This window comes from Prinia subflava, chromosome 3, assembly GCF_021018805.1.
Source record: "Prinia subflava isolate CZ2003 ecotype Zambia chromosome 3, Cam_Psub_1.2, whole genome shotgun sequence".
Taxonomy (NCBI): Eukaryota; Metazoa; Chordata; class Aves; order Passeriformes; family Cisticolidae; genus Prinia; species Prinia subflava.
This window is the reverse complement of record NC_086249.1, coordinates 58360393-58384775: the sequence shown is the minus strand read 5'-3', so window position 1 is coordinate 58384775 and position 24383 is coordinate 58360393. Positions and strand designations below refer to the sequence as shown.

The 24383-nt window shown below is 35.1% G+C and overlaps 1 protein-coding gene across 14 annotated transcripts in view; it reads left to right on the top strand.

Annotated features, from left to right (window-relative positions):
* Positions 1-24383, top strand: part of MYCBP2 (MYC binding protein 2) — a 174111-nt gene that overhangs the window by 107720 nt on the left and 42008 nt on the right. For 6 of the 14 annotated variants that reach the window (XM_063392266.1, XM_063392253.1, XM_063392256.1 and 3 more), the window contains 10 exons: positions 526-738; positions 3174-3229; positions 3669-3784; positions 5867-5964; positions 10100-10216; positions 10984-11124; positions 17111-17185; positions 19251-19475; positions 20380-20512; positions 23146-23271. In XM_063392266.1, coding sequence (XP_063248336.1) covers positions 526-738; positions 3174-3229; positions 3669-3784; positions 5867-5964; positions 10100-10216; positions 10984-11124; positions 17111-17185; positions 19251-19475; positions 20380-20512; positions 23146-23271 — 1300 coding nt within the window. The remainder of the gene's footprint in view (positions 1-525; positions 739-3173; positions 3230-3668; positions 3785-5866; positions 5965-10099; positions 10217-10983; positions 11125-17110; positions 17186-19250; positions 19476-20379; positions 20513-23145; positions 23272-24383) is intronic. The other 8 variants (XM_063392260.1, XM_063392255.1, XM_063392257.1 and 5 more) reach the window with 7 other exon arrangements.

Here is a 24383-nt window from a genome sequence, read left to right as displayed (position 1 = left end):
GACTGTTCCTGCACTAATGGAGATTCCTGGTACCTCTGGGGGAAGAGGCCAGTTAGGACATGCACTGAAGAGCACAATATAAACATAGGGTGCTGGCAGAGCCAGCCTGGCTCCAGTGTGGCCATTGCTGATCCAGATCTAGTGGCCATGATAATCCTCTCTGAAGTCTGTGCACTCACTTGGAAGGCTCCTTCTACTTCATTGCACTTTTCTGTTGTGGGAAAACTTGCCTAAGCATATCAGACTGTGTGCTGCTTCCCAGGGCGTGCTCTGGTTCTGGCAGAAATGACACCGGCCTGTGCTGATGGAGTGCTGAGTCAGTTGGGTGCTTCTCCCCTGCCCATTGGCATCTTTCCAAGGTCCTGTGCTTGGCTTTGCAGATGAAGTGTAGATACATTGCGTTTTGACACAGCTGGATTTACAGGGAGTGCTCTAAGTACTTTGTCTCTGCACTGCATCAAATTTAAAAGAATGTGTGTGTGTTTTCTCACTAAATCATATTCCCTATTCCACATACTATTACAGGTAGAAGTCAAAGCTATTCCTGTTTCTCAGAAAAAAACATCTTTGCAACAAGAACAAGTTAAAAAAGTGCAGCGGATACCAGGAAGTCCTGCAACAGCTGTTTCCCCCAGCAATGATATGACCTTTGGAGGGCTTCCTTCACCAAAGCTTGATTCCTCCTATGAGCCAATGATAGTAAAAGAAGCTCGGTATATTGCTATTACAATGATGAAGGTAAGTTACAGTAATTTTGGCAATATAACTATAGAATCCAGCATTCAAAGTGTGTAAAGGTATGCAACAGAGAAGGAAAAATATATATTTACTTTTGGTCCCAATCTGAAAGTATATTCAATGCAAATTACTTTGATTATATATTAGTTCAGCAATAAACTAAATACATCAAAAGGGCCAATTGCTTAAACTCTAAAGCAGATAGATTTGATTAGCATAAAAAGGAAAGTTGTCTTTGATTTTGATTAGCCAGATTAACAAATGAGTCTGAGTCACTCAGGAGCAATAAAAACAGATACTGAAATGGTGAAGGGAAAGTTAAACTAGTATATTTATTTATATGGAGTTGGAGTTCTGCAGTGAATACATATGTAAAACTAGAATAGGTGAACATAGGAAAAGATAAGAGCTCAGTATAGTAAAAAAAGGCATACACATGATTTTATATATCAATGCATGTGTTAAGCAGCATGTGATGAAATGAGCCACTGTTAAATGGATCAGCTCAGACACTTTGCCAGGAACAGTTTTTAAAGAAGCGAAAACTGAGCAGCTAGTGTTGATTTGATTGAGTATATTATAGCAGATGCAGCAAATTTATTTATGTGTACCATACTGACCCAGCTAAGAGATGTGACATGCTGTGTACAGGTAACAGTTACATGGTGTAATGAGACAGGATTAGCCAGGAGGGCAGAGAAGGATAATACTTAGCATAATCAGTAGGGATTTGTTGTGGGGCAGAACCACCAAACTAGCACCCTTTAGAAGGGTACAGGGGTTTTTTTGCAAAGGATAGTGCTGCGGTACCTGTGTGTAAATAGTGCAGCTGGGTACTGAATAGATCAGTGAAAGAACTGTTAAATCAATGGAGTGTACAAGAGATGGTTTAAGAACTTGGTAAATTATGTGCATATCAAGGTGTGATTTGGGATTTTTATTTGGGCTACTGCAAACGTCACTTCTTGGTTTGATGCTTCTTTTAAAAGTGATTTGAGAGGAGGCAGAAATATGTTATTTATTCCAGGTTGGGGCTTAGATGATGTTTCTGATAGCCACTGTCCACTGCTATAAGGTACATAGGAACCTGCTGCTGCTTTTCCAGTCAAAGGTGTCAAATCTGCCCACACAACTCTTAGGGTGGTATATCTTGTAATGCATGAGATGCTCTGGGGTAAACCATGGTGGTGCAAGTGTAGGGTGTTCAAAAACTCTTCTGTAGATTTGATGGAGTGAGGAATGCTTAATACCAGCTAGTTAACATGTAATCATTTTTTTTACTTGAAGGTAGGCTAAGGGAAAATGAAAATGGAAGGATTCATTAAAAATCCCCTTAGTAGATAATAACAGGATGAATCTTCATAAACATAAAAAGACACCAAGGTCAAATTAAAAAAGGGTCTCTTTTGTTGAAACATGCTTGATTTCCATATTTAGTGCTTTTCAAGAGAATCTTCCCAAGGTTCCTTTCAAGTTAAGTCCTTTGCATCCAAAACTATGAATTCAAGACATTGTAAATATTGTTTCCCATTGTAAATATTGCATTATCAAGCACACTCATTTCAGTGTAAAATGCAGACATCCCCTGATATTTTCATTTTACATCAGCCTGCACATTGTATCATTACTTGATACCTAAATATGATTATAAAATCTAGCTTCTCACTTCATAAATATATATATAATAAATTATGGCATGTTTGGGGGACTGATACCCAAAACTATATCTTGATATAGGGACCCAAAATGGCTGATCTGCATATGTGTTCAAAGGCTCTTATCCTACCTTTTGTTGGTTTTGACTTAACAGGGGAATGTGGTAACTCAGCAAATATTGCAGCCCACAGAGATTCTTGTTAAGGACTTTGTGCACTTCTAGGACTAACTCTGTTTTCTTACGGGGCTTTTCAGAGCAGTGATTTCACAAGATGCTCTGGAAGTGAACCAGGTCTCTTTTGTAGTGGAAGTCAATGGAAGTATCACCTCATTGTTGAGGGAATTTCATCTTCACTTGGAGTTGAAAGAGACAGGATCTGAAATTTCACTGATAAAGCCCCTGGGCTGATTTGCAGGTTTTACCTGCAACATATTTGCTTTCTTATCTTCTCATAGTCTTCAGTGCACTGCCTGGATTCAAAAGGGTTTTAAATAAGTCAGATTTGAAGAGATTCAAATACTTAACAAGTTTTTTTTATTAGCAGTAGTATTCTCTTTTAGCTAAATAATGACTCTTTAATGAGACAGTGAAGATACTCTTTCGTGTGTGCATATATTTCTGTGTTTTGAAATTTGTTTCTGATTCCCTGATCAATGCTTCTGGGGTATGGAAAGTTAGATTGATGTGTTCTTTAAGAAAATGCTCTGCTTTCTTTTATTCAAGACAGTGGTATAATGGATAACTGTTGGTTTTATGTTTGAATTTAATCTGTTTATAGGCATATGAAAATTATTCTTTTGAAGAACTACGTTTTGCTTCACCAACACCAAAGAGGTAAACATTAAAAAATTTCTTTTGGATAAGGACTTAAATTAACAGGTCCCAACACTTCTGCTTACACCCAGGCTCCCAAGTATAACTGTGTCTGAAGGTAGAAACACAGAATTCAAGTATTTTTTTCTTATATGTAGCAATTTTATTTAAAATCTTTTTCTAATTGTTTTATTGTTGTTTCCTTATTTGTATTAGCTACTCTCTGAATGTCATTCTTTTGTCATTTGCTATAAATAAATGTGGAATAGAGGATTATATTTTCATGGTAAATAATAGGAGGTTGGTACATTGGAAAGGGAAAAATTGTATTTAGATGATCTGCTAGAAAAAAATTGTTTACAAATTAAACAATATGCTAATCATTATATGTTTATGACATACATTATGTCCAAAAAGACAATAACTGTTCAGTGATGTTAATTGTTTTCTTTATGCCTAGACCCAGTGAAAACATGTTGATCAGAGTCAATAATGATGGTACATACTGTGCAAACTGGACTCCTGGAGCTGTTGGTCTCTACACCATTCATGTTACTATAGATGGAATTGAAATAGGTACTTAATTTTCACTATATTTAAGCATAAATTTATATTATTCCCTCTTTATATACTGACACATTTGTGTCCTGATCTTCGTAAGGTTTAATATTACAGTTCATAGCAAAACTTAGCAGCCAAGTTTTCATTCAGAAGCCTTCTAGTTAAATCCCTCTTCTTTGTCAGGAGAAAAAAACGCACACTCTGAAATAGGAATATATGTTGCAAATCATGTATTTATAATGTGGTTAGACTACCAGATTAACAGACTCTCTCATTCTCAACTCTCAAGTGTTGAAAGAAGAATGTCTTGTTTCAGCTGAGAGTGACAGAGAAGTGTAGCTAAAGGGAAAAAACCCAGCCCAACCCTGAAGAACCTAAGGAAAGGCAAAATTGTTTCTGACGATGCTGAAATACATACTGTCATTTGTTCTGGAAAATTGAGGAGATGTGGTCTTAACTGAGACTCTACCTGAACTCTTACTTATTTGTAGTAATTTTTAAATGGTTTTGGTGCATTCCTTGCTGGAAATCTTTTAGTTATCTTGCCAGTCTTGGGGACTGCACCGTAAGACACTATAGCATATGGTGGAAAGAGTGCCCTTCCAGTAATACTGTGTATCTTGAATGCTCTCATGTTAGCCTTACTGGTGATATGATGCAGATGGCAGTAGAAACACAGGAAGTGTTGTAGCTGGACCCATGTCTGGTAAGAGGGTTTGGGTGAGTTCAAGAAGACCAGCAGTTCCTCTTTCCCTATACTGACAAGCACCTTTAGTAAACACATAGTGATACTCATAAATACAAGTACACATAATTCATGTAGAAATGGAATGGGATTTGGTTTTATGTGTTAACTACAGAAGATGAGAGGTATAAAATCGTATTACTAATGGTTATCTGTATTCCTCAAACAGAGGAATATTTGCCTTCATAGGAGCCTGCAGTGCATTCAGTTGTGTTTTTTCCAGTGTGTTGTCTCTGGAGCAAACTTTACACTGTAGTTTAAATCAGCTGCTCTTGCACTTTTACACAGATTCTACCACCCTCAAGCAGTGTGTAGGGTCATCTTTTAGAAATGATAAATGTAGCTCTTAACCTTCTTATTATACAGGTATGAGTATACTCTTAATACTTAGCTGTGCCTTTTTTCTGCAATGGAACTTTCTGACTCAGTCATTATATTAGACTATGCCCTCTGAAACTTTCACATACCTGTGCTTGACCCATAATTCTGTCAGCTTTCGACTGCTTAAGTACTGGTAACAGTTTCTTTGTTTCAAACCTGTTATGTTCTTGATGCTTGTAGATTGCTTCTGTTGCTGCTGTGCTTGTTTTGAAAGGATGTTAGTGAAAGCAACAGTTTTATTGCTAGGTGTGGGTGCTTCTTTCCAAGATGTTGTTCTTCAGAGGGTCACGCTGTGAAATGAAACAAAAACCACAAAAGTATCTACTGTTGCAGTTTGCTTTTAACACTTTTAAATTGCTGAGGCAATTTCCTTGAAGGTTATTACTGAACATTGTGTTCATCTATTAAATTTTTGTGTCTTTCTTCACATGTATTTGTGTGTATTTTTCTTCACAAACAAGAATGTCACTCTCCAGTGCCTTAAGGTTTTATAACAGCACTGGTAATTAAATATGCCAATTCTTTACCTTATAGGTCTTTTCTGGTTGTGTAACATGCCTTTTCAGGCTCTTATATCTATGTCTCACATGTAGCAATTAACTTCTGTAGCAGCACAGCATTGCATAAGCTACTGCCTCTCCAGAAGCTTTCACCACTTCTTGAAACATAACCCTACAGACACTATTAGGATACAAAATTGCCTGGTAGTGCTTTGTGCATACACTGTGACAGGTATCTGACAACAGCATGAAATTACATCTCTGTAAATTTCCAAATAGGAAAATAGAAATGTTCAAAAATTAATACCTTGCACCATGAAGCCAATGGCCAGGTGTTGATTTTGACAGACAGATAAGTAAGTGGTTATTTTGTTTACTCGGAGCTGTAGCACAGATAAACTGTAGTTACTGTTTAACTGATATATCCCCTTATATATATTTTTTTTTAACTTAGTCTTTTTTTGCTTATAGATGCTGGACTAGAAGTGAAAGTAAAAGATCCTCCGAAAGGAATGATACCTCCTGGAACCCAACTTATCAAACCCAAAGCTGAGCCTCAGCCAAACAAGGTTTGGAGAACTGGAGGAAAAAAAACCAAAAAACCAGATAGTTATATTCGTGTGGGACTTTTTTGTTGTTTAATATATATTTTATCATATAAAAGTGCTGCAGACTTGAGGATATTTGCAGATCACTTTAACATGCTGAATGGAATGAAATTAATGTACTGGATAAAATGAAACAAACTCATTTAATTTTCTTTTTGTTCATTAATTCATAATACTGTTAGAAGCTCTACAGAAACTGCTTTTGCCTTGGCTTGTCACACAAACATTACACAGCTATTAAAGCCACAGACAAAATTCTGCACTATTATTAGTTCTATTTCGTATATATCATACTATGAAATTATTGTGCACGAAATTTTACAAAGATTCTGTTTGTTTTGTTGTAAGCATCTTCAGTCAGTCCATAACTAAAATCCATAACCAGTTTCTTTAGTATCTTTTCCTTCCTTAGAGACTGACATGATTATGTTTTTTAAAGGTATCCTTTCTGTAGCTTTTGACATTCCCATTTCACCTTCTCATTCTACCCTGAACGTCTCAAGTAGACATAATAAAGCAAGTAAGCTGAAATGGGCAGCAGTGATACAAGGAAAAGGCTCAGATGAGGGAACTACCTTGCATTTCCTCTTAGATGCAAAGGAAGGGATATTAAATGAGGTGCTGACTTTGGGGTTTTTTAGGTGGGTTTTTTTGTGGAATAAACCTGTATTAAAAGATGTGGAGTTCTGAAATAGCCACAAGGTTGTTTTCTATCCTACTGAAATTAGGAAGGTGGTTAAGAAATATATGGTTACAAAAAGGATCAGGTTTTCACCTGTGCAGTGCATCCTGATTTTTTTTTTCTAGACTTCAGGATAATCGAGAGACAGTAACTTTGTTGTATGGTTCCCCAGTCTTTAAAATGCATTCAACATCTCCTTCTTCTACTAACAAGATTATTTTTCCCTGCAGCCATGCCTCAAATTAAAAAGAATAAATGTACTTTTAGTTTCAGTGCAACATATACCCCTCACTGGGTCTCTTTTTATTTTTTCCCCAAGAAGCTTCTTTTAGACTTTCTCCCTTGTTTTGGAAGGAAGACTTCCTGGTTAGTTCATTATCTTCATTAGATCTCCCAATGCCTACTAAAAGAGATTTATCTCATGCAACTTCATGATACCTCCACCCAAGCTGATCATCGTATGTGTTGTTTTGCTGTCCCCAGTTGAGAGAATCTGGTTTGATATGAGATGAATTGCTGAACAGAAGTTCTGTTTTTCTTTTCAATTATTACAGTGGAAATTGGGGTAACTTGTTCATAGATAACTGTGTTGTCAAGGAACAGTCAAAATACTTGACAGAAGTCTGTCCTCTGATGTTCTGAGACATTATGTAGTGTTTAATCCTGTCCTTGATGTCTGTGTGCATGTCTCATTTCTTGTTCCAAGTTCTAGTCTTTTTGAAAAAGGACCCGTCTTTGTCCTGTACATAGTAGAGCCTGCTGAAAAATTAAACTAGACCTTTCATGGTAAATCATTTAATCAATCAGCTTTCTTCTGTGTAGTAATAAATCACATAACAAACCATAAAATACAGAAAGAATTATCAAACCATGGTAATTCTTTGTGTATTAACAGCAGTATTGTAAGTAATACAGCAGGGTAGTAAATGTACTGTGTTCTGTGTTTCTGAAGCCAAGAATGCAGATTAGACATATATCAGTCAGAGACAGTCCAATATACTAAATCATGTTTTGCTGAGAAAAAGGGCTTAGTTGAGCTCTAAATGCTTCTTCATTATCTTTGTTAGCCTGAAATTTCAGATAATTATAATCAAAGAACACTAACAGTGCATTCTCAGTGGTGATCTGTTCTCAACTAGAAACACAAAATATTTTCATTGAGGCACTGGAACATTCCCATTTTGTAGCCAAATTTTACTTAAATTGCAAGCTGAAAATGGGTACTGTGTTAGGATTTTATATGTGTGTTCTTCATTCTCTGTTATTTGAAGTCAGATGAAAAATCTGAAGGAGACTATGATAGTGATCTGTGTTCAACCTGGAGTATATGACCCATAAGAATTGCTGCCTCCCTATTAGCTGCAAAGCTTAAATTAACTAACTTCCAGGAAACTTCATTCCATATCCTATTGAGGAAAACATTATTTTTCAAGCTATGTAATGTAATTCAGGGTAGTTGGAACCAGCTAGAAGAAAATGGTCCTAATTTAGCTGAATTTGAAGGTGCAAGGCTGGTACTAGGATGATTGGTCACTAATATGTTTTGATGGTTCCCACCGTCCTGACACAACAAGTAGCTAGCATCGATTGCAAAATCAGAAAACAACCACCAAACCCAAAAGCTCTGGGCTGGAGGTGGTTTTTCTCGCCCTTTGTAGAAGATCAACCCCCTTGTTAAGGTTGCTTTATCCTATACAACACCCCTTTGTATTGTGTGATAGGTACCTCTTTGCATATTTGTCAAATAAAAAAGCCTGGCAACACAGCTCTTGAAAACTGCCAGGGATTATGTACATCCTAATTGCTAAGCCTTTGCCCTAGTCAGTTCTTCAGTTGGAATCCAGTTTGTTTATGTTCCATGGAAGAACCACCTCTGGAGGTGTTACAGAGTTACAAAACCACTGTGCTATACAGAAATATTCCTAGCAAAGAGGCTCTGTATCAAAAAAAATACAGACAATAAATTTTTTATCATGGTCAGAAATGAGCATAAGAGGACTCCTAATCTGTTTTTTATTGTACTGACTGTCAGTGGATCTGATCGCTAAGCAATTTCTAGTTATAGGTTGAAGTTTTTTATTAACTAGTTAGGTTAGCTGTTGCAAAAGGGAAGCAGGCTCTTTCCACGCCTGTGCTACTCCAAATCTGGAATGTGTGTTTTACCTCTAAGTTGAAGTTTTAAATCCAAGTTCTAGCAAACTTGTGATTTTCTGAAGTAACATGATGCAAGGACCCCTGATTTGCAAGACTTGCTTTTGGCTTGTTAGAGTTCAGAATGCTGCCAGCAGTGATTCAGCTTTATACTTTTACAAGGACCTTGAAAGTCTCAGTTTTGTCTGTTGCGAGAATCTTAAGTATTATGAGTAAGAAGACTGTTAATAAGCAAAACCTTGCACATTTTGGAGTAATTTCTCTATGAAATCCTTTACATGCTTCTGGTTTTGAGGTTTTGTTGGGTTTGTATTTTGTTTTCTAAATTTGCCTCAGAATAAATATAATTTCTTAAATAATTTCTTTAGGGAAAAAGGGTTAATGCACTTAGGTCTTACTTTTCATTATGTATCACTGAGTTTGTTCCTTATACATCAGTCTGTGCTTTATGTTGTTATAGATTAAATCCATATTTCCATTGATACTTCTATCCCTTTTACCTGTGGAGTTTGAAAATAACCTTCCAAGAAAGTAGTCTTATTCCCTATGGATAGAAAATATGCATCACTGCTTTTAAGAGATCAGTAGGATGGCTTACATTTCTTTTGTGTGGGACAGGTGCCTGATAATGTTTGAATGGTAAAAAGTGTGAATAACAAGTGGGAGATTTTGGGGTGCTGTATTAAGTCCAGCTAATAGCAAGGAGTCTCTGCTCTAACCTTCCTGTGCAAAAAAGAAGAAACTATTGAAATAGCTATTTGAAAGATAAAATAGAAAGACAATTTTATTTAAAAATGGCTAGTTAAACTGCTTAGCTAAGGAAAATAGCCAAATTTTGGTAAAAAAACTGACTAAAGAGAATACTGCAGTAGCACAACTGAGAAATGGTAATCCCAGGCTGATCAATTAGGAGAAATAATAAATCTGAAAATGCAAAACTGGTGACATTTTCAGCAGCAAATGAAATGTCTGTGTTAAAAACATCAGAAGCTTGTACTGATTATTGTAGGGTATATATGTAGAAATATTTCCAAGTCAATGCATGCTGACGCTATGGGTTTTGGAACATTATAATTTTATTGATTATAGTAAAAAAAGTGAAGTTATACACAGCAGCCATGGGAAACTAGCAACAAACTGTAACTCTTTAAGACTGCTGTCTTGTCACTGGCATTTCAGAATCTGTTAAACCTATTTCTTTTTACTCTGAGAACTCTGTTCCAATTTTTTTTCTTCCTTACTGTCTTTCTTTGCTTCTCTTAGGTTCGCAAATTTGTGGCCAAGGACAGTGCAGGGCTTCGTATCCGTAGCCACCCTTCCCTTCAGAGTGAGCAAATAGGCATAGTGAAAGTCAATGGATCCATCACTTTCATTGACGAGGTAATCAATAAGACATTTCTGTTGAAAATTGGGCTAACATGTAAAGGTAATTCATGCAAATAATGGGGCTTTTTCCATGTTTAGATGTTGACATATACAACTAAAGACCGTAAATTGCAAAAATCTAAATTTACTAATTTAGTTTTTCAAGCTGTCATTTCCTGTAATTTACTTACTTCAAAACCTGTGTAACAAACATTTGAGACTGATACAAGGAAAGAAAAATCTAGAGTTCATCTTACAATAATACCTTCTAAGATTTAGCTTTTCACTGCTTACTGTTTCAACTCTACACAAAAATTCAGATGTAGATGTCCTTTTCCTTACATCTGTCACTTAGAGATCTGAAAGTTCATTACTAGTGTGTTAGACTACTATGCATGTCTTTTTCTTACAATATAAATTCATGTGCAAGGAATACTTTTGTGATTTACCAAGTCATACCAGCAATGGAAAAATGGGAAGTGGGGAATTTATAAAGCTTATGAAGGCTTGACTTCTTTTCCTCTTTTATTTCGAAGCAATTCTTATTACTGCATGATCCGATTTCAATTTATCTTCACACCTTGACTTATAAAAAGATATGCTTCCCCATTGCTTTGGAGTTCTGTTGTCAATATTCCTCTTTATCTGTACTTATGTTGTATCAGCATTGTAAGAATCATTGCTGCTTTGCTGCTGTTTTCTGCCTGAATTCTGTTAATCCTTGCTAGCCACAGAACAGTTACAGGAGGGCATGGCTCGTTCTTGTTGCTTGTTTCCCATAGATCCACAATGATGATGGTGTTTGGCTGAGGCTGAATGATGAAACAATAAAGAAGTATGTTCCTAACATGAATGGTTACACTGAAGCCTGGTGTCTGTCTTTTAACCAACATCTTGGCAAGAGCCTTCTGGTACCTGTTGACGTAAGTAAAAGGTGCCTTTAAAAAATACCCAGAAGTACACTCTATCCTCATTACTAGACTTTCTTTAATTAAGGCTGCAAGAAGTCCTGAGGTAAACGATATTTTAATTATCAAATACAACCTTACATGTGTTTGCATTTTGGAGGGCTGCTGTGTAATGAGGGTGGAGTGTAGAAAGGTATGAGGCTTTTTACATTGAAGCCTCTTCTCCTAGAAGAGAAACAGAAGTGCAGGGACTGCTATAACAAAAGCAGAATAGTATTAGACTGTGGTCTGCACCAGATGTTTCTTACGCTAGATAGCATTGTCTGAAGTGGTCCACTGGTGCCATGATTTCAGAAGAGGCTTGCAGCCTACAGTGAATTAATGTAATTGATGCTTTTTAAAAAACCACCCAAGCAAACAAAAAATTCTTTAGGCTCTGGGTTTTGTGGATCATTTTTGTGAGTTTTATTCCTGAATCCCCTAAGTTATCACTTCATTAGCTATTGAAAGAACCCCAGGGCTTCAAGATAAACATTGAATTTATAATAATCTATTTGAATAATGTTGATCATCATTGCTGCATTTTAAAGGTTACACCTTTTCTGGAAACTAATGATGCTTTTTTGAAAAATGTGAAAGACAAAAAAGGAAAAACTATATTAGCTAAACTAGTGTTTCTCAAAAGATTCTTGGACGTGCAGGCCTTTCTGGCTCATCTGTTTTCATGCATTCCCTGAGTGGGCAGTACCTTGTTTTCTTCTGGGCAGAATGTGAGAATCAGATCGAATTGATACTGCTATTTAGATTTCATTTGTCATCTTATCTGAGTGAACTGCTGCTGCAATTGAAGAAAGTTGAGAAATATTTCATTAAATTAAGCACTGCGACCAGTAATACCATGCTGTTCGTGGGTTTTGGTTAGAGAAGAACTGAGGTATTATCAGTTACAGTGAAATTGGGCTGTTTGCTAGTAGCTAAATCTGGAAATTCGTAATACCCTGTGGCTGTTCTGCCAAATACTGTTACATGATGTGAATAGGTCATCTTGTCTACAAATTATTTGTTGATCTATTTCTATCTGTAGATTTCTTTCAATAGGATCCTTATTTGGGAAATTAATTTTGCATTTGGGAAGCAAATTATTTCTGTACTCAGAAATCAGTCACTCAAATATGCCTGTCTAGTCTGTTGTAGAATATATGAAAACATGGAAAAAATAGGCTTTGTTTAAAACTTTGCCTATATTTTTTGCCTTAGAAATTGGTAGCCATTAGAAAATCACTGTATTATACTTCAATGAAATATTAATATTACTGTGCAGTGGTTGAATTTTACCAGTTCACTCATGGTAAAAGTGAATTCATCTTGACTAAGTAACTTCAGTAAATATTTATATTTAAATGGGTATTATAGTCTGGTAGATTTTTCTTAGTTGTGTGGGTTTTTTGGCTTTTCATTGTTTTGGTTTTTTTTAGTTCAGCTATCTTCACTACCTTTTTTACTTGTTGAAGGGAATAATTTTGAGCTCAGCACTTGCCTGTGGTTAGCAAGAACTTACTGGTTGACATATTTCATACAGCTCTGGTATGGATGTAGTTCTAGGGAAAAACATACGCTGTGCTTCTTGAGAGAAGCCTGAAAAGAAATGTCAGCCGTGAATAACTGAACATTCAATCTTGACAATATAATTTTGAGAATTTAAATTCCATGTGAATAAGGTCAGGTACAATCAAATGTGAAGAACAACATTCAGTTTTCAAACATTTCATTCTCTGTGTCTGTAAAGATCAGATAAAAGATTCTCTCTTGGTTTTGGGGGCTTTAAACACTCTTGTGAATTAGTTTCATTGCCATTTAGACTATTAGGAGCTGTTAGGGATGCTTAATTTTCTCTTAGGTAGCCAGTCACATATCTTAACTAACAAGTTAAAAATCGTGCTTTCTTAGCTTCTACTCTGTAAGTGGCAGCCAACCCAGCAGAAGGGTTATGAAAACAACTCCTAAAACAACGCGGGCATGTGCAAGAAATGTGTTTCAAGCTACTTTCAGAAAAGTTTCCTTGCATGGCTCTCATTTTCAGATTTTTAAGAGGACTTAGCAAGTCCTGAAACTACTTGGTTTCATTATGACAATATACAAGCAGTAAGATTTGTTGGTTTGATTCATAATAAGAGGAAAAAGGAAAAAAATAGTTTAACATTTTTTTCTTGAAGGTGGCAACGCATAAGTCAATGTTCAGAGGCTGACTTCTGAATGCCTGAAGTCTTTACAGCATGCTAGTCTAGCAGATACTGCTTTCTTACTAGATACTTCTTTTGCACAGATACTGCTTTCTTGGTAGGAAGTTCTAAAATCCTTTTTAATGGTGATTACTAGGTTGAAAATATTTCAAATTTTTTTTTCCTCTGAATTGTCAAAAAAAAAGGACTGTTTGTAAGTTGTCAAATTTGATTTTTGCAGTCCTCTAGAGAGGAACGACTTATGTCAAAAAGGATGTTCAGTTAAGTAAAAATTACTAAAGTTTTATTAGATTAAATTGCGATATAATTCGTATCTGCTCAGTCCTGTTGATTTGGGTAGCTGAATGACACAATGAGCAGAGTGCAGTAAAAAAAAACAGTGGTTGTGCAAGGTTTTTTTGGAGCCAAGCTGTTCAACCAGTTTTGGCTTCAAGGGAAGACTGGAGAAAGTCTCTTTTGTGACTAAAATGCAAAGGGAAAATCAAATGCCTGAGTTAGGCCATGTATTCCCTGTTCAAGTAGATGTCACATTACTTCTACTAGACTCCATTTTCTATTCAACTCTTTTGAGTGTGCAGACTTGCCATCTCCAATTACATTGCTTTCTCATGTTTAAATATAGGGGCTTTTTATAATTAATCCCTTAAGTAAATAAAATTTCTCAGTACATTTTGGAAAATATGTAATTTAAAAAAAAAATTTTTTTACTTATTCTGTTTCTTCACTGTATTACGGAACAGTGAGCAGATGAAAACAGTAGAGGTTCTCGGGAGTGTTAATTGTGACCGCTTTTCATCTTGATGTATATTTTGTTTTTTATGTATGTTTATTAGCATTAACTAGGTATTTTATGATAAAGCAAACATTGATTATTGTGGATCTCATAAATACACTCTCTGTATTTTTATCAGAGCCTTTATATTTGATAATAAATGATCATAGGAAAGGAGAGATCCATGGTAGTTATTGGTGTTTATTTGAGCTGTGGTCAATTACCTTCCTAGAAAGTCTTCAGCTCTTCTTCTGTTTCACTTGTCCTTTCACAAGGAACTGCTTTACAGCCCCTGATTTGAAACTGTTCATCCAATCCACTGTGGGTAATATAATTATGAGGCTGAATTTAATAGACTGTGATTTTGGATAAGCTGTTTCCATCTCTGGTAGTTATTTTTCCTTCTGTCTTATGGTGTTCAGATATCTGTTTTTGAAAAAAAAAACCTTGTAAAATTCCTTATGTAGACGGTTATTCATGCTTACACAGGGTACTTATAGTAAGGTAGATACAGTACAAAAAAGTGCACACTAGGAAGAAATGCAAATTTATTTTGGTCAAGCTCTGGAAGTTGTCTTTTAAAAAATCACATTCTAAGTAAGTTCTTATTACTTCATTTTAAATTTAGAACTTTGTAAGAAGGAATATTGTATCCTGATGTCCAGCTACAGTATTACATTCCCCAGCCACCACAGGCAATCAAGGACTGAGTACCTGCAAGTTTTTCAAACCATTATTGCAATGGAAGAAGGAGTCAAAATTAATATGTAGGCTCCAGTGCTTGATCACAGAACCTCAGAAAGTTGGATGTTCTGGGGAAACACTGAAGGGCATTGACAAAAGATTTTTACCATTGTTTTAAGCATGATGGAAAGCAGTTGGAGAGTAAGACTATGTTGGATAAAATGCCAAGATGTCTGTTTAAGAGGAGTCTTATTTTTGAAAAATAATAGCTGAGGTTTTAAATACTTCCTAATGGCCTGATGATTTTTCGTGGCAAAACAGATTTTTTTTTTTTTTTTTTTTTTTTTTTTTTTTTTTTTTTGAATCTCTGAGACTTAAAAATTATTGGGAAATGTATGAATTTCTAAAATTAGTTTTAGGTCTTGGAAGGTAAAGTCTTGAAGGAAAGCATTAACTAAATCTACAGATGATAGCAGAATGGCTGAATTCAAAGCTTCTGTATAGTTGTTTCTTCAGAATGAAAACTTAGTTCTCAAATAGACACCTGATCTATTCATCTAAACTGGTGTACAGTGTTCTAATAGCCAGGAAGTTCTCAAGCTCACAGACCTTGTGAGCTTGAAGGAGAGCTTCTAGTCTGATCCTGGTGTTTCTAAGCCAGCATAGTCCCACTTCACTACTTGACTTGTGTGTTTAATACATAGAGCTCTATGATGTAGGAAAATAGATCTTTGAAATGATACCTAAATATTTTAGGTATGGATAGTCCATGTTTCTCAGTGGAAGTCCATCACAAAAAAGGAGATATGCTGCAAAGTAAGAGAATCAGACAGTTTAAGTAGGTTGGATGTCTATGAAGTACACTCATTAGGCACATGTAGGCTTTTTTGTAATTGCCACACTTTTCCTGCCAAATTGATAAGCCTTTACTTCACTTAATCTTCCTATCTAACACTCTCCCTACCTTCCCCAATTCCCCAGAGCATATATCACATGTGCATTGCTACCTCCTTCAATTGTTCTGGGTAAAGGTACGGAAATGCTGGTGGTGTGACAATTTCCGTCTCTTTGTCAAAATGCCAGATAATTTGTATTATTGAAACCTGACATTTGCAAGCAGAATATAGTAGATGATTTGCTTCTATTATGTGATAAAAGTGTAGATTTACTTACTTTTAACATCTTAGTGCTTTTTCAAGGAATACAGATGAAGCATGCCAAGGGTGTTTTGTACTTGTTTCTGCCTGAAAGGATTTACTGTCTTAGCTACTGTTAAATTTTTATGTGGCTGGTGAGCAGGGATTTCATTTGGTTCCCATATCAGGATGGGATAGGGAGTTAGATTTGATACTTCTTTTGATATAGATGAAGTGGGTGCTTTATTGAAGGGATTCCATCATAAATACCATAAATATGTTTATTAGTACTGCTGTATGTATACTATCCTTTCATTTGATAAAAACGGTGAAAAATTTTTTGAAATGGTGAGAAACTAGCTTATGGAGAAAATATGGCTTCTTTTTCATGTTTTCCAGTGATTAAAAAATGCTGTCCTCACTGTTTTGTGGGAGGAAAAATTAAAAAGAACAGCAGTGCTGGTTTCTGTAGTGTGGGCAATTGGTTATAAAATTAATGATGTCTCTCTGGAAGCTGTATTTGGTTTATGATTATTCATAACAAACTAGCTAATGCATAGCATGTTTTACAAAACTAATGAAATCTTAGCAATTGTTCTCCGTATAGCACTGACACTTTTGGCTCCGGTAAAAAGTACGATTTTGATGTGCAAACTGATGGAATCGCTCTGTGCAAGTGAACTCCTTTTAGTAGCAGCGAGCTTGGCCCTTCTGCATCTCCTTGGTTCTGACTGGGTGACTAAAATTCTGTGTGCTCTGTCCTGCACTGGTTGAAAGCATCTTTCAGAACAGGAGACTGTCTGTAGAAAACTGGTTTGTGATGGGACCAGCTTCCATTTCTTTGCAACAGAAATACGAGAATTTTCTGTGCGTGAAGTCTCGAGCTTTATAAGAAATGTCTGGCTCTTAATTTCAGTAAATGGCATGACACACTACATCCATTTTGAGCTTTTGACATACTTAACTGTTTCTGTGTAATGGATGATTTGCCATGGACTCAGGTGACTTGATTAGGAAAACAAAACTTTCCCCTTTTGCAAAACATTCTACCAGCAAATTTACTTGAGGAGAAAGTTTGCATTATAGTACCTTGAGCTTCTTCCTCCAGTATTTCTTTGTTCCCATTTCTTTGTTGATATATGTCTTTTTTTTCAAACTTTGTTGCTCAGAATGTCTTTAATGCTAGCCAAGGAGTAAGGGATTTGGACTTTTTTTCATGGACTTCCAAAGCTTTACCCCCTAAGGTGAGTTAAATTACAGGAACAGTCACACTGTATCTCTTATTTTTGGAATGCACCTTATGACTCAACTTTATGCTAAATATTCTTTGAAGTCTGTTTTACTGTGAATTATTTTTATAGGAAATAGCAGATTTGCATTCAGTGCTGTATCTGTGTCTCTTTCTTCTAAAATGAGAAAAAACTACCAGGGCAGATATTGAATTTTTATTTAACAAACAAGATTAGAAATTCAGAGAGGTGGCCTAGTAACATAACAAAGCCTTTCATTGTCCCTAAGAGCAGAATTTATTGGTAAAATTTTTCCTTTTATTGGAGGCTCCACATTAAGTTACAGCATCTAATAAGATGATACTTGTATAAGTAAAGCCACAGATACTTAATACTCTGCCCATTCTTATTTTTTTTTAATTATTTAATTCTAGGAACAAAATATGTTATTGTTATGTACAGTTAAGCTGTTTAAATTGACTGTAGAAGTGTTTGTCTAAATACCAGTTCTGTAATGTTTTGAGATGGATTTTTTTTGTATGAACTTTGTAATGAAGATGGTAATGTGTTGTACATTTTGGTTTAGAGATTTTAAAACTTGTTTGTCCACTGATTCTTTTTCCCCAGAATAGCAGACTTTATTATGTCAAGATCTAAACTATGTTTAAATTGTCTTTTTTTTTTTTCCTCAAACCAGTTTACCTCAGCTTGCATTAACTTGCATTGTAAGTTACATATTTACATAACAGAATCATTTTTGTATAAAAGCTTCTTGAAAAAACTGCTGTATTAGTCTGGACACAGTGCACAGACTTCCATACCAAAAAATAGCTGAAAACATGATAATTAAAGAGATCAGAGGAAATTGTATTCATTTAAAAGTAAATAAAGTAACCAGTTTGATTTAAATCTGACGAAAAAAGAATTCTTTCTCACAGGAAGTGAACTCCTGGAAGGTGTTTTTATGGGAGATTGTCAAGGCAGAAAATATCAGCATATTCAGAAGAAATTAAATTTAGAGAAGTCAGATTAATAAATAAACACTAAAGCAAACAGGTTGCACTCTGTAATATCCACAATAAAAAGGTTTTAAATGTTCCTGATATCTAAAGGACAGACTGCTAGTAAAGATCTTTATGCTGCTTCTAAAGAGCATCTCCTGTTGCTGAACCCAGTAGACTGTATGAGGTGAACTGCTGGCTTCATCCAGTAGGATATATGTAGTTTGTAACTTTGAGATGTTCCTTTAAAAGTACCTTTGACTTTCAATATCATAGAACTTGCTCCTGCTTCTTACTTGCATTCTTCTGAAATAAATGCACATTTCTTACTCCCATCCTTCATATTTTTGTACAAAAGCCTTTCAGTTAAGCTGTTGTTGGCTGAAAAATCTATGCTATTTTTTTTTCTTCTTTTAGTAGCTACCACTTTTTTTTGGTAAGAAATTCAAAGTATTTTCCTACTTTAGGTTTGGATATATATTTCATTGGCAAATAGTATGAGGTGAAATAAATTTGCAGGCCCTTTTTTATTGTCATTGTAGAAACAAAAAGTACACACTATTGCTTACATGTGCATTTAAAAGTCTATGGTATTGCTGTTCCTCTTTGTCATAATTTTGCCTTTACTCTGAATTTAGAAAAAGAAACGTATCATATGGAGAGAGATAATATTAAAATTCCCTTTCTATAGCCCCAGACTTTAACAAAATTTCACAAATTAGAGCAGGAGTAATGAATGTATATCCTGAGAAATGTCAGTGAGGATGAAGGTTTAGTGAAAGCAGTTAGATTAAATAATTTGTATCTAATGTTAGCTATGAGGTATTATTTTTATATAAATGGTTACATTTATATCACTTTTGCTTTAAGAGTATTGTCAAAAGTAATTCAATTAATATGCAGTTTAATGGTAGTTAGTTGTTCAGCACTGCACACTAAAATTAACAATGTAACTAGGATCTCCTTTAGCTTTGAAATTTACCTTTTGTAGTCTTGAAATATTTCTTATCTCAGTAGTTTAAAGGTGGTATTAATAGGTTTTATTCTGTTCTGTTTTGCCCTTTTTTTTAATTTCTCAGGAATCTAGGTCTAATGCTGATGATTTTTTCAAAGACCTAAATTCACACTGCCCACAGGAAGCAGTGATGCAAGAACAAGACATGCCATTCCTTCGAGGTGGACCTGGAGTGTACAAGGTAGTGAAGACTGGCCCATCAGGTCACAACATCAGAAGCTGCCCTAACCTTAGAGGTATCCCAATTGGAATGTTAGTTCTGGGAAACAAAGTCAAGGCAGTGGGCGAGGTATGGATCCTTGTAGCTTCAGTTCATGTCTTCATAGATACCAGTATATAACAGTAGTAACTGCAACAAAAGAATCTGCCTCTCTACAGGTTTGCTTTTCCCCTCCTCATGATAAATACTGGCCTTTGAACTTGGTTTATATTATAAGTACTAATGCAATTGTGTCTCTTGCCTTTTTGCATTGATTGGAATAATCTTCAATTGCACTGCAGTTACGTGGGCTTGCTTATATATTTCTGTTACAGTATTCCTTACAAAACTGTGCTTCTTATCTACTCTTTTGTCCTATTCTTTGAAAGAATTCTGTTTCATTGACAAAATGTTTTCCTAGGACCTAACCATTTAACAAATTCCTGTGTCTCTGTACTGATTGTATTAATTTGTTTAGTTGCCAAACTATTGTTATTGTTCTGGGTTGTCCAGTAGTGGTGTTTTATGGTTAAGAAGGGCTTAAGGATGAAGTGTGTCATGCTATTTCCTAAATATAGTATCAGGAACAAAATTTATACTCATAAAAACTTTTCATGGGTATCTTGGTATTTTAATTCTCCTGTTGCCACCATCGATTAGAAGGTATTTCTTGGTGACTTATTTCCCTCAAGTTTTTATTTAGGCTTGTGTGGATTTTCTGAAGTTGTGGTGTTGGTGTTTTGCTTCTTCTGAACATAAATGGGTCTAAAATTCTGGGAATTACTCCTAAATGTAAATATGCCATAAATAGGTTTGGTACTTCAGTCTGCCTCAGCGTGTGGCCTTAATTTAAGAAACTTTTTTTTTTAACATTTACTTTGTAATAGGGATTGAGATTTAATATTTTTTCCAGATACTATAAGTAGTTGCTGAATTGTGCTACTGAATTATTGGAGAAGTCAATAAATTTTGCTTTTTTATGTGTGTGCATCAGGTGACAAATTCAGAAGGTACGTGGGTGCAAATGGATAAGAACAGCATGGTAGAGTTCTGTGAAAGTGATGAAGGCGAGGCGTGGTCATTAGCTAGAGACAGAGGTGGAAACCAGTACCTCCGACATGAAGATGGCAAGTGGTTGTTTTATTTTTTTTAATTAACTTAGAAAAAAATAAGCAGTCTAAATGGGAGAAATAAAGGAGGATCTGAGTTTTGAACAGGTATAACATTGGATTATGCATTTTCATTTATGTTGCACAGTCGGACTTAAAAGTTGCTTATAAACATTCTTGAAATGATTTAAAAAAAACAGTTAGAATATTTCTGTATGATTTCTTCTGTACCAGTTATGGTTATGGACAATAATTTTAACCATCTTTTTTACTTTTAGCTCTGGGGTTAATTTTTATGCATCTGTTTTCCAAAAAGTGTCTCCATGCAAAGCTTTGACCTCAGCAGTAATACTCTATTTGTGGTTTTAGGTCAACACTTATTGTCAGCCTCTTATTTGTTCATTTTAACAGACTCTTTGCCATTTTTCTAGTTTTAACATTTGGTGCCGAAATTCATGTCACACATAGGTACTTTGACAATTACCATCACATTACTGTATTGGAACAAGGCAAGTCCTTGCTAATGCATAAGTATTTCCTGTGGACTGTTGCAGCTTGACTTTCAGGCATAAAACCTTCTACAAAGAAGGGAAAGGATGAAGAGTTTTTCATTAAATATGTAAATGTTTAGATAATACTTCAAGCACTTCTTTAGAAGCCATAGCTTTTCTATTTTGAGTTGTGTCTGATAATGTCAAGTTCTGAGGTATTCGAAGAGCCCAAGTAGATTCCAAGAGCTAAACAATTGTGAATTGCAACAGTACCTTATTGTTGAAAACACATGTATTCAATAATAGGGTTGATAAATTCATTCTTTTTTATTTTTATACAGGGTTGTTTGCTTTTCCAGTAGAAAATAATTTCTCTGAAATTAATAAATTAGACAGTGTGCAAAAATTGCCGTTCCAGAGTGCTTACTTCAAGAAATGCATTTAAGTAACTTGTTAGTATTTTGCATTTTTAATTAGCATTTTCATCTTCAGTAATTCACCTATCATTTCCTATTGTCTTAAATTTCTCAAAGTAAATGTGTGATCTGAGAAAGAATTCACAAATCAGGAAGACTTTAAACAAGACCCTTGTTTGAAGGTGTGTTTTCAGATTCTTGATCGTTGTGCACTGTTACTGAAGGACATCTTCAAATACAGCATTTCAACCTCCAGGCTTTGAGGACAAAAAGGATTTCTGCAATACAGCTCATAGAAATACCATCTTAGAAACTTTCTGCCCCAATATACCAGTTTTTAATCTTTTCTAGATGAGTCTCTTTTTACAGGTAGGGTGAAGATGGATGTCTCTAGTGCATCTAGCTAAAGCAGTTTAGGCAGTTACCAGAGCAATTACTGAGATTTTTCAACCTGTTTTAGTTTCCTAGTTCACCTCAGTGCCATGTAAAACTTAGTGCACTTAAGCCATATCTGAAGGTTGTTTTAAACTGATTGATTTTATATGCCATGAAATGATTTAGAAATAATTTATCATCAGCTTCAATGCTTTTGCTAGAGGAAAATAATAACGATCTGCAGGAGCTCTATCTAGATGTACAAATGCCTATATTTATATCCATGAATAGCACCATCTTTCACAGTGCATTCATATTTTCATTATTTATTAAAATTATAATTCCCATAATGAGGTCGGATTTCTGTCAGAGACAAGGCAAAAGACTGAACAGCTAGGCCTGTATTCAGGTATCCAGTTAAAATACTACAGCAAGATCTAGAGTAGTCTCTGAAAAAAATCTAGATCCTTGCTTTTATAAACTGACTTTAAATTTCCAGCTTTCTTGCTAGTAATTTGTTTTTAACTTGATTATGTTATGTGAAGCTTGTACTCTGAAATGCAGTTTTGTCCTAAAACGCAATTTTTAAAAAATTATTTTTTGAGGGGTTGTGATTTTTTTTTTTTCATTTAATCCATGTTAATTTTAGTACTTGGACATGAAAGAGAAATTTTTCAAGGTGCCAGCCCAAGCTTTTAAACCTACATTTGGGATATTTCTTCTGAATGCTTTCTTATATATTATCAGTCGGAATGGTATTCTTGACCACATTAAGGCAGTAATTTCTCTGTAAATCTAAATAGTCAAGTGGATTCTGTCTCATTTATTTTAATTCTACTGTAGTTTTGAATATTATGAAATACTCCAGGTTGCTTTGGGTTGGAGGTTGCTTTAGTGTCGTACAGAAAGCGAAATTATAGTACTTATTTACAGATACAAATAAATCTGTCAGGAGAAAAATATCTTGTGTCCCATGACCTATCATGGGTAGCCACAATTACATGTTTATTGGCTCCGAGTTTGCCACTCAGGTGCAAAGGGATTGTCAAAGGGATTTTAACAATTGCTGTCCAAAGAATAAACACTGCTGAATGATGTTACTGGAAAAAAAACAAATGTCAAATAATAGCATAGCTGGCAACAACTCAGTCAAACAAAAAACAGTCTACGTGGTACTAAGTCCTCTGTCTTTATATTTTTAGAGCATGAGTTCTGAAGAACAGATGTGGGGTTTTTTTAAGATAATTTAGTCAAGAGGAAGAGTGCTATCGGTGGAAATAAATATCGCTCTTTTGCTTTGTGACTCATCTTTCTAATGTAAATCTGTTCCTGAGAGGTCTAACTCTGAAGTGGTGTGGTTTTTTTACAGAGCAAGTTCTTCTAGATCAAAATGTGCAGACTCCTCCCCCGAGTCCTTTTTCAATACAAGCTTTCAGTAAGGGGACAAGCTGTAGTAATGGACAAGGGTTTGATTATGGCCTTGGAAATAACAAAGGTATGTTTTTACAGTCATATTTTTAAAAAATTAAATTTATCTTAACTTGGCTTATATTTTATTACTCATCTTTGGCTTTGTTAGGCACCACAGGTCCTCTCTAAAGCAGTAGTATAATGATTGCAAAGTGTTAGAATTGCTTTGTTCTCTGCATTAGTTTGACTCAGTCTAAGTATTCTGTATCAAAAGGATCAACAAAGATTTGGAATTTAGTTGTGGATTTCTGCAGTGGTAGGCACAAAACTGAAATGCTGAAATGAAAAATACATGTAAAACAAGATTAGAACACTATGTGATTTAGAAAGCACATGTTTTTAAAATTCCAGTAACATTTGTGATCTATCTTAACAAATTTTTAAGTGCCTTTAATGGGTTGACTAGATCAAACATGCCATTTAAAATTTGCAGTGAAATTAAAAAAAGAAGTTGTAAAACTGAAGTTACCTTTCAATTACATGGATACCAGTTACAACTGCTGGGAAATAAATAAAATCTAGTTTCTTTTGCTGATATAAAATAATTGTTTCTTTTCATCATGGTTTATTTTGTTGGCAAGATCTAAATACATATATAAAAGCCATCAAAATAAACTTGATCTGCATGCCTTCTGTTTGTTTCTTGCTTAGTTCTGGCAGATTTAATAATACAGAAGGGACTTTGCTTGAGGCAGAAGTTCTTGAGAAATATTCCTGAAACATGGAGGTCTGTCATTGTGTTCTTACACTGCTACAGTCTATGTCACTACAAATAGGGGCCTAAGGTGTGCTGTGTGGGTTTTAGCACCAGCATATATTTTTTCATGGTATCCTAAATAAAATAACTTAAAATTTATTTTAAAGGAGAGGAGATAAAGAAAATCATTACTCCTAAATAGTCTAGTCCATTAATGTCACAACATGAAATAGTTTTATATCATTTTACAGTGGTTTACTGTGTAGAAAGTGGTTCATACTTGTCCATGCATTGTTGTAGGAAACCCACTTTTTTGAACCAAGGCTGGATAAGTTGTGAAGCATTTTAATTTTGTTTTATAGAGCCTTTTAAACCTTTTCTCAGTTCATCCATTCTCATTTCAGAGTAATGGTGGAATCACAAAAGTGGAAGTATCTAAG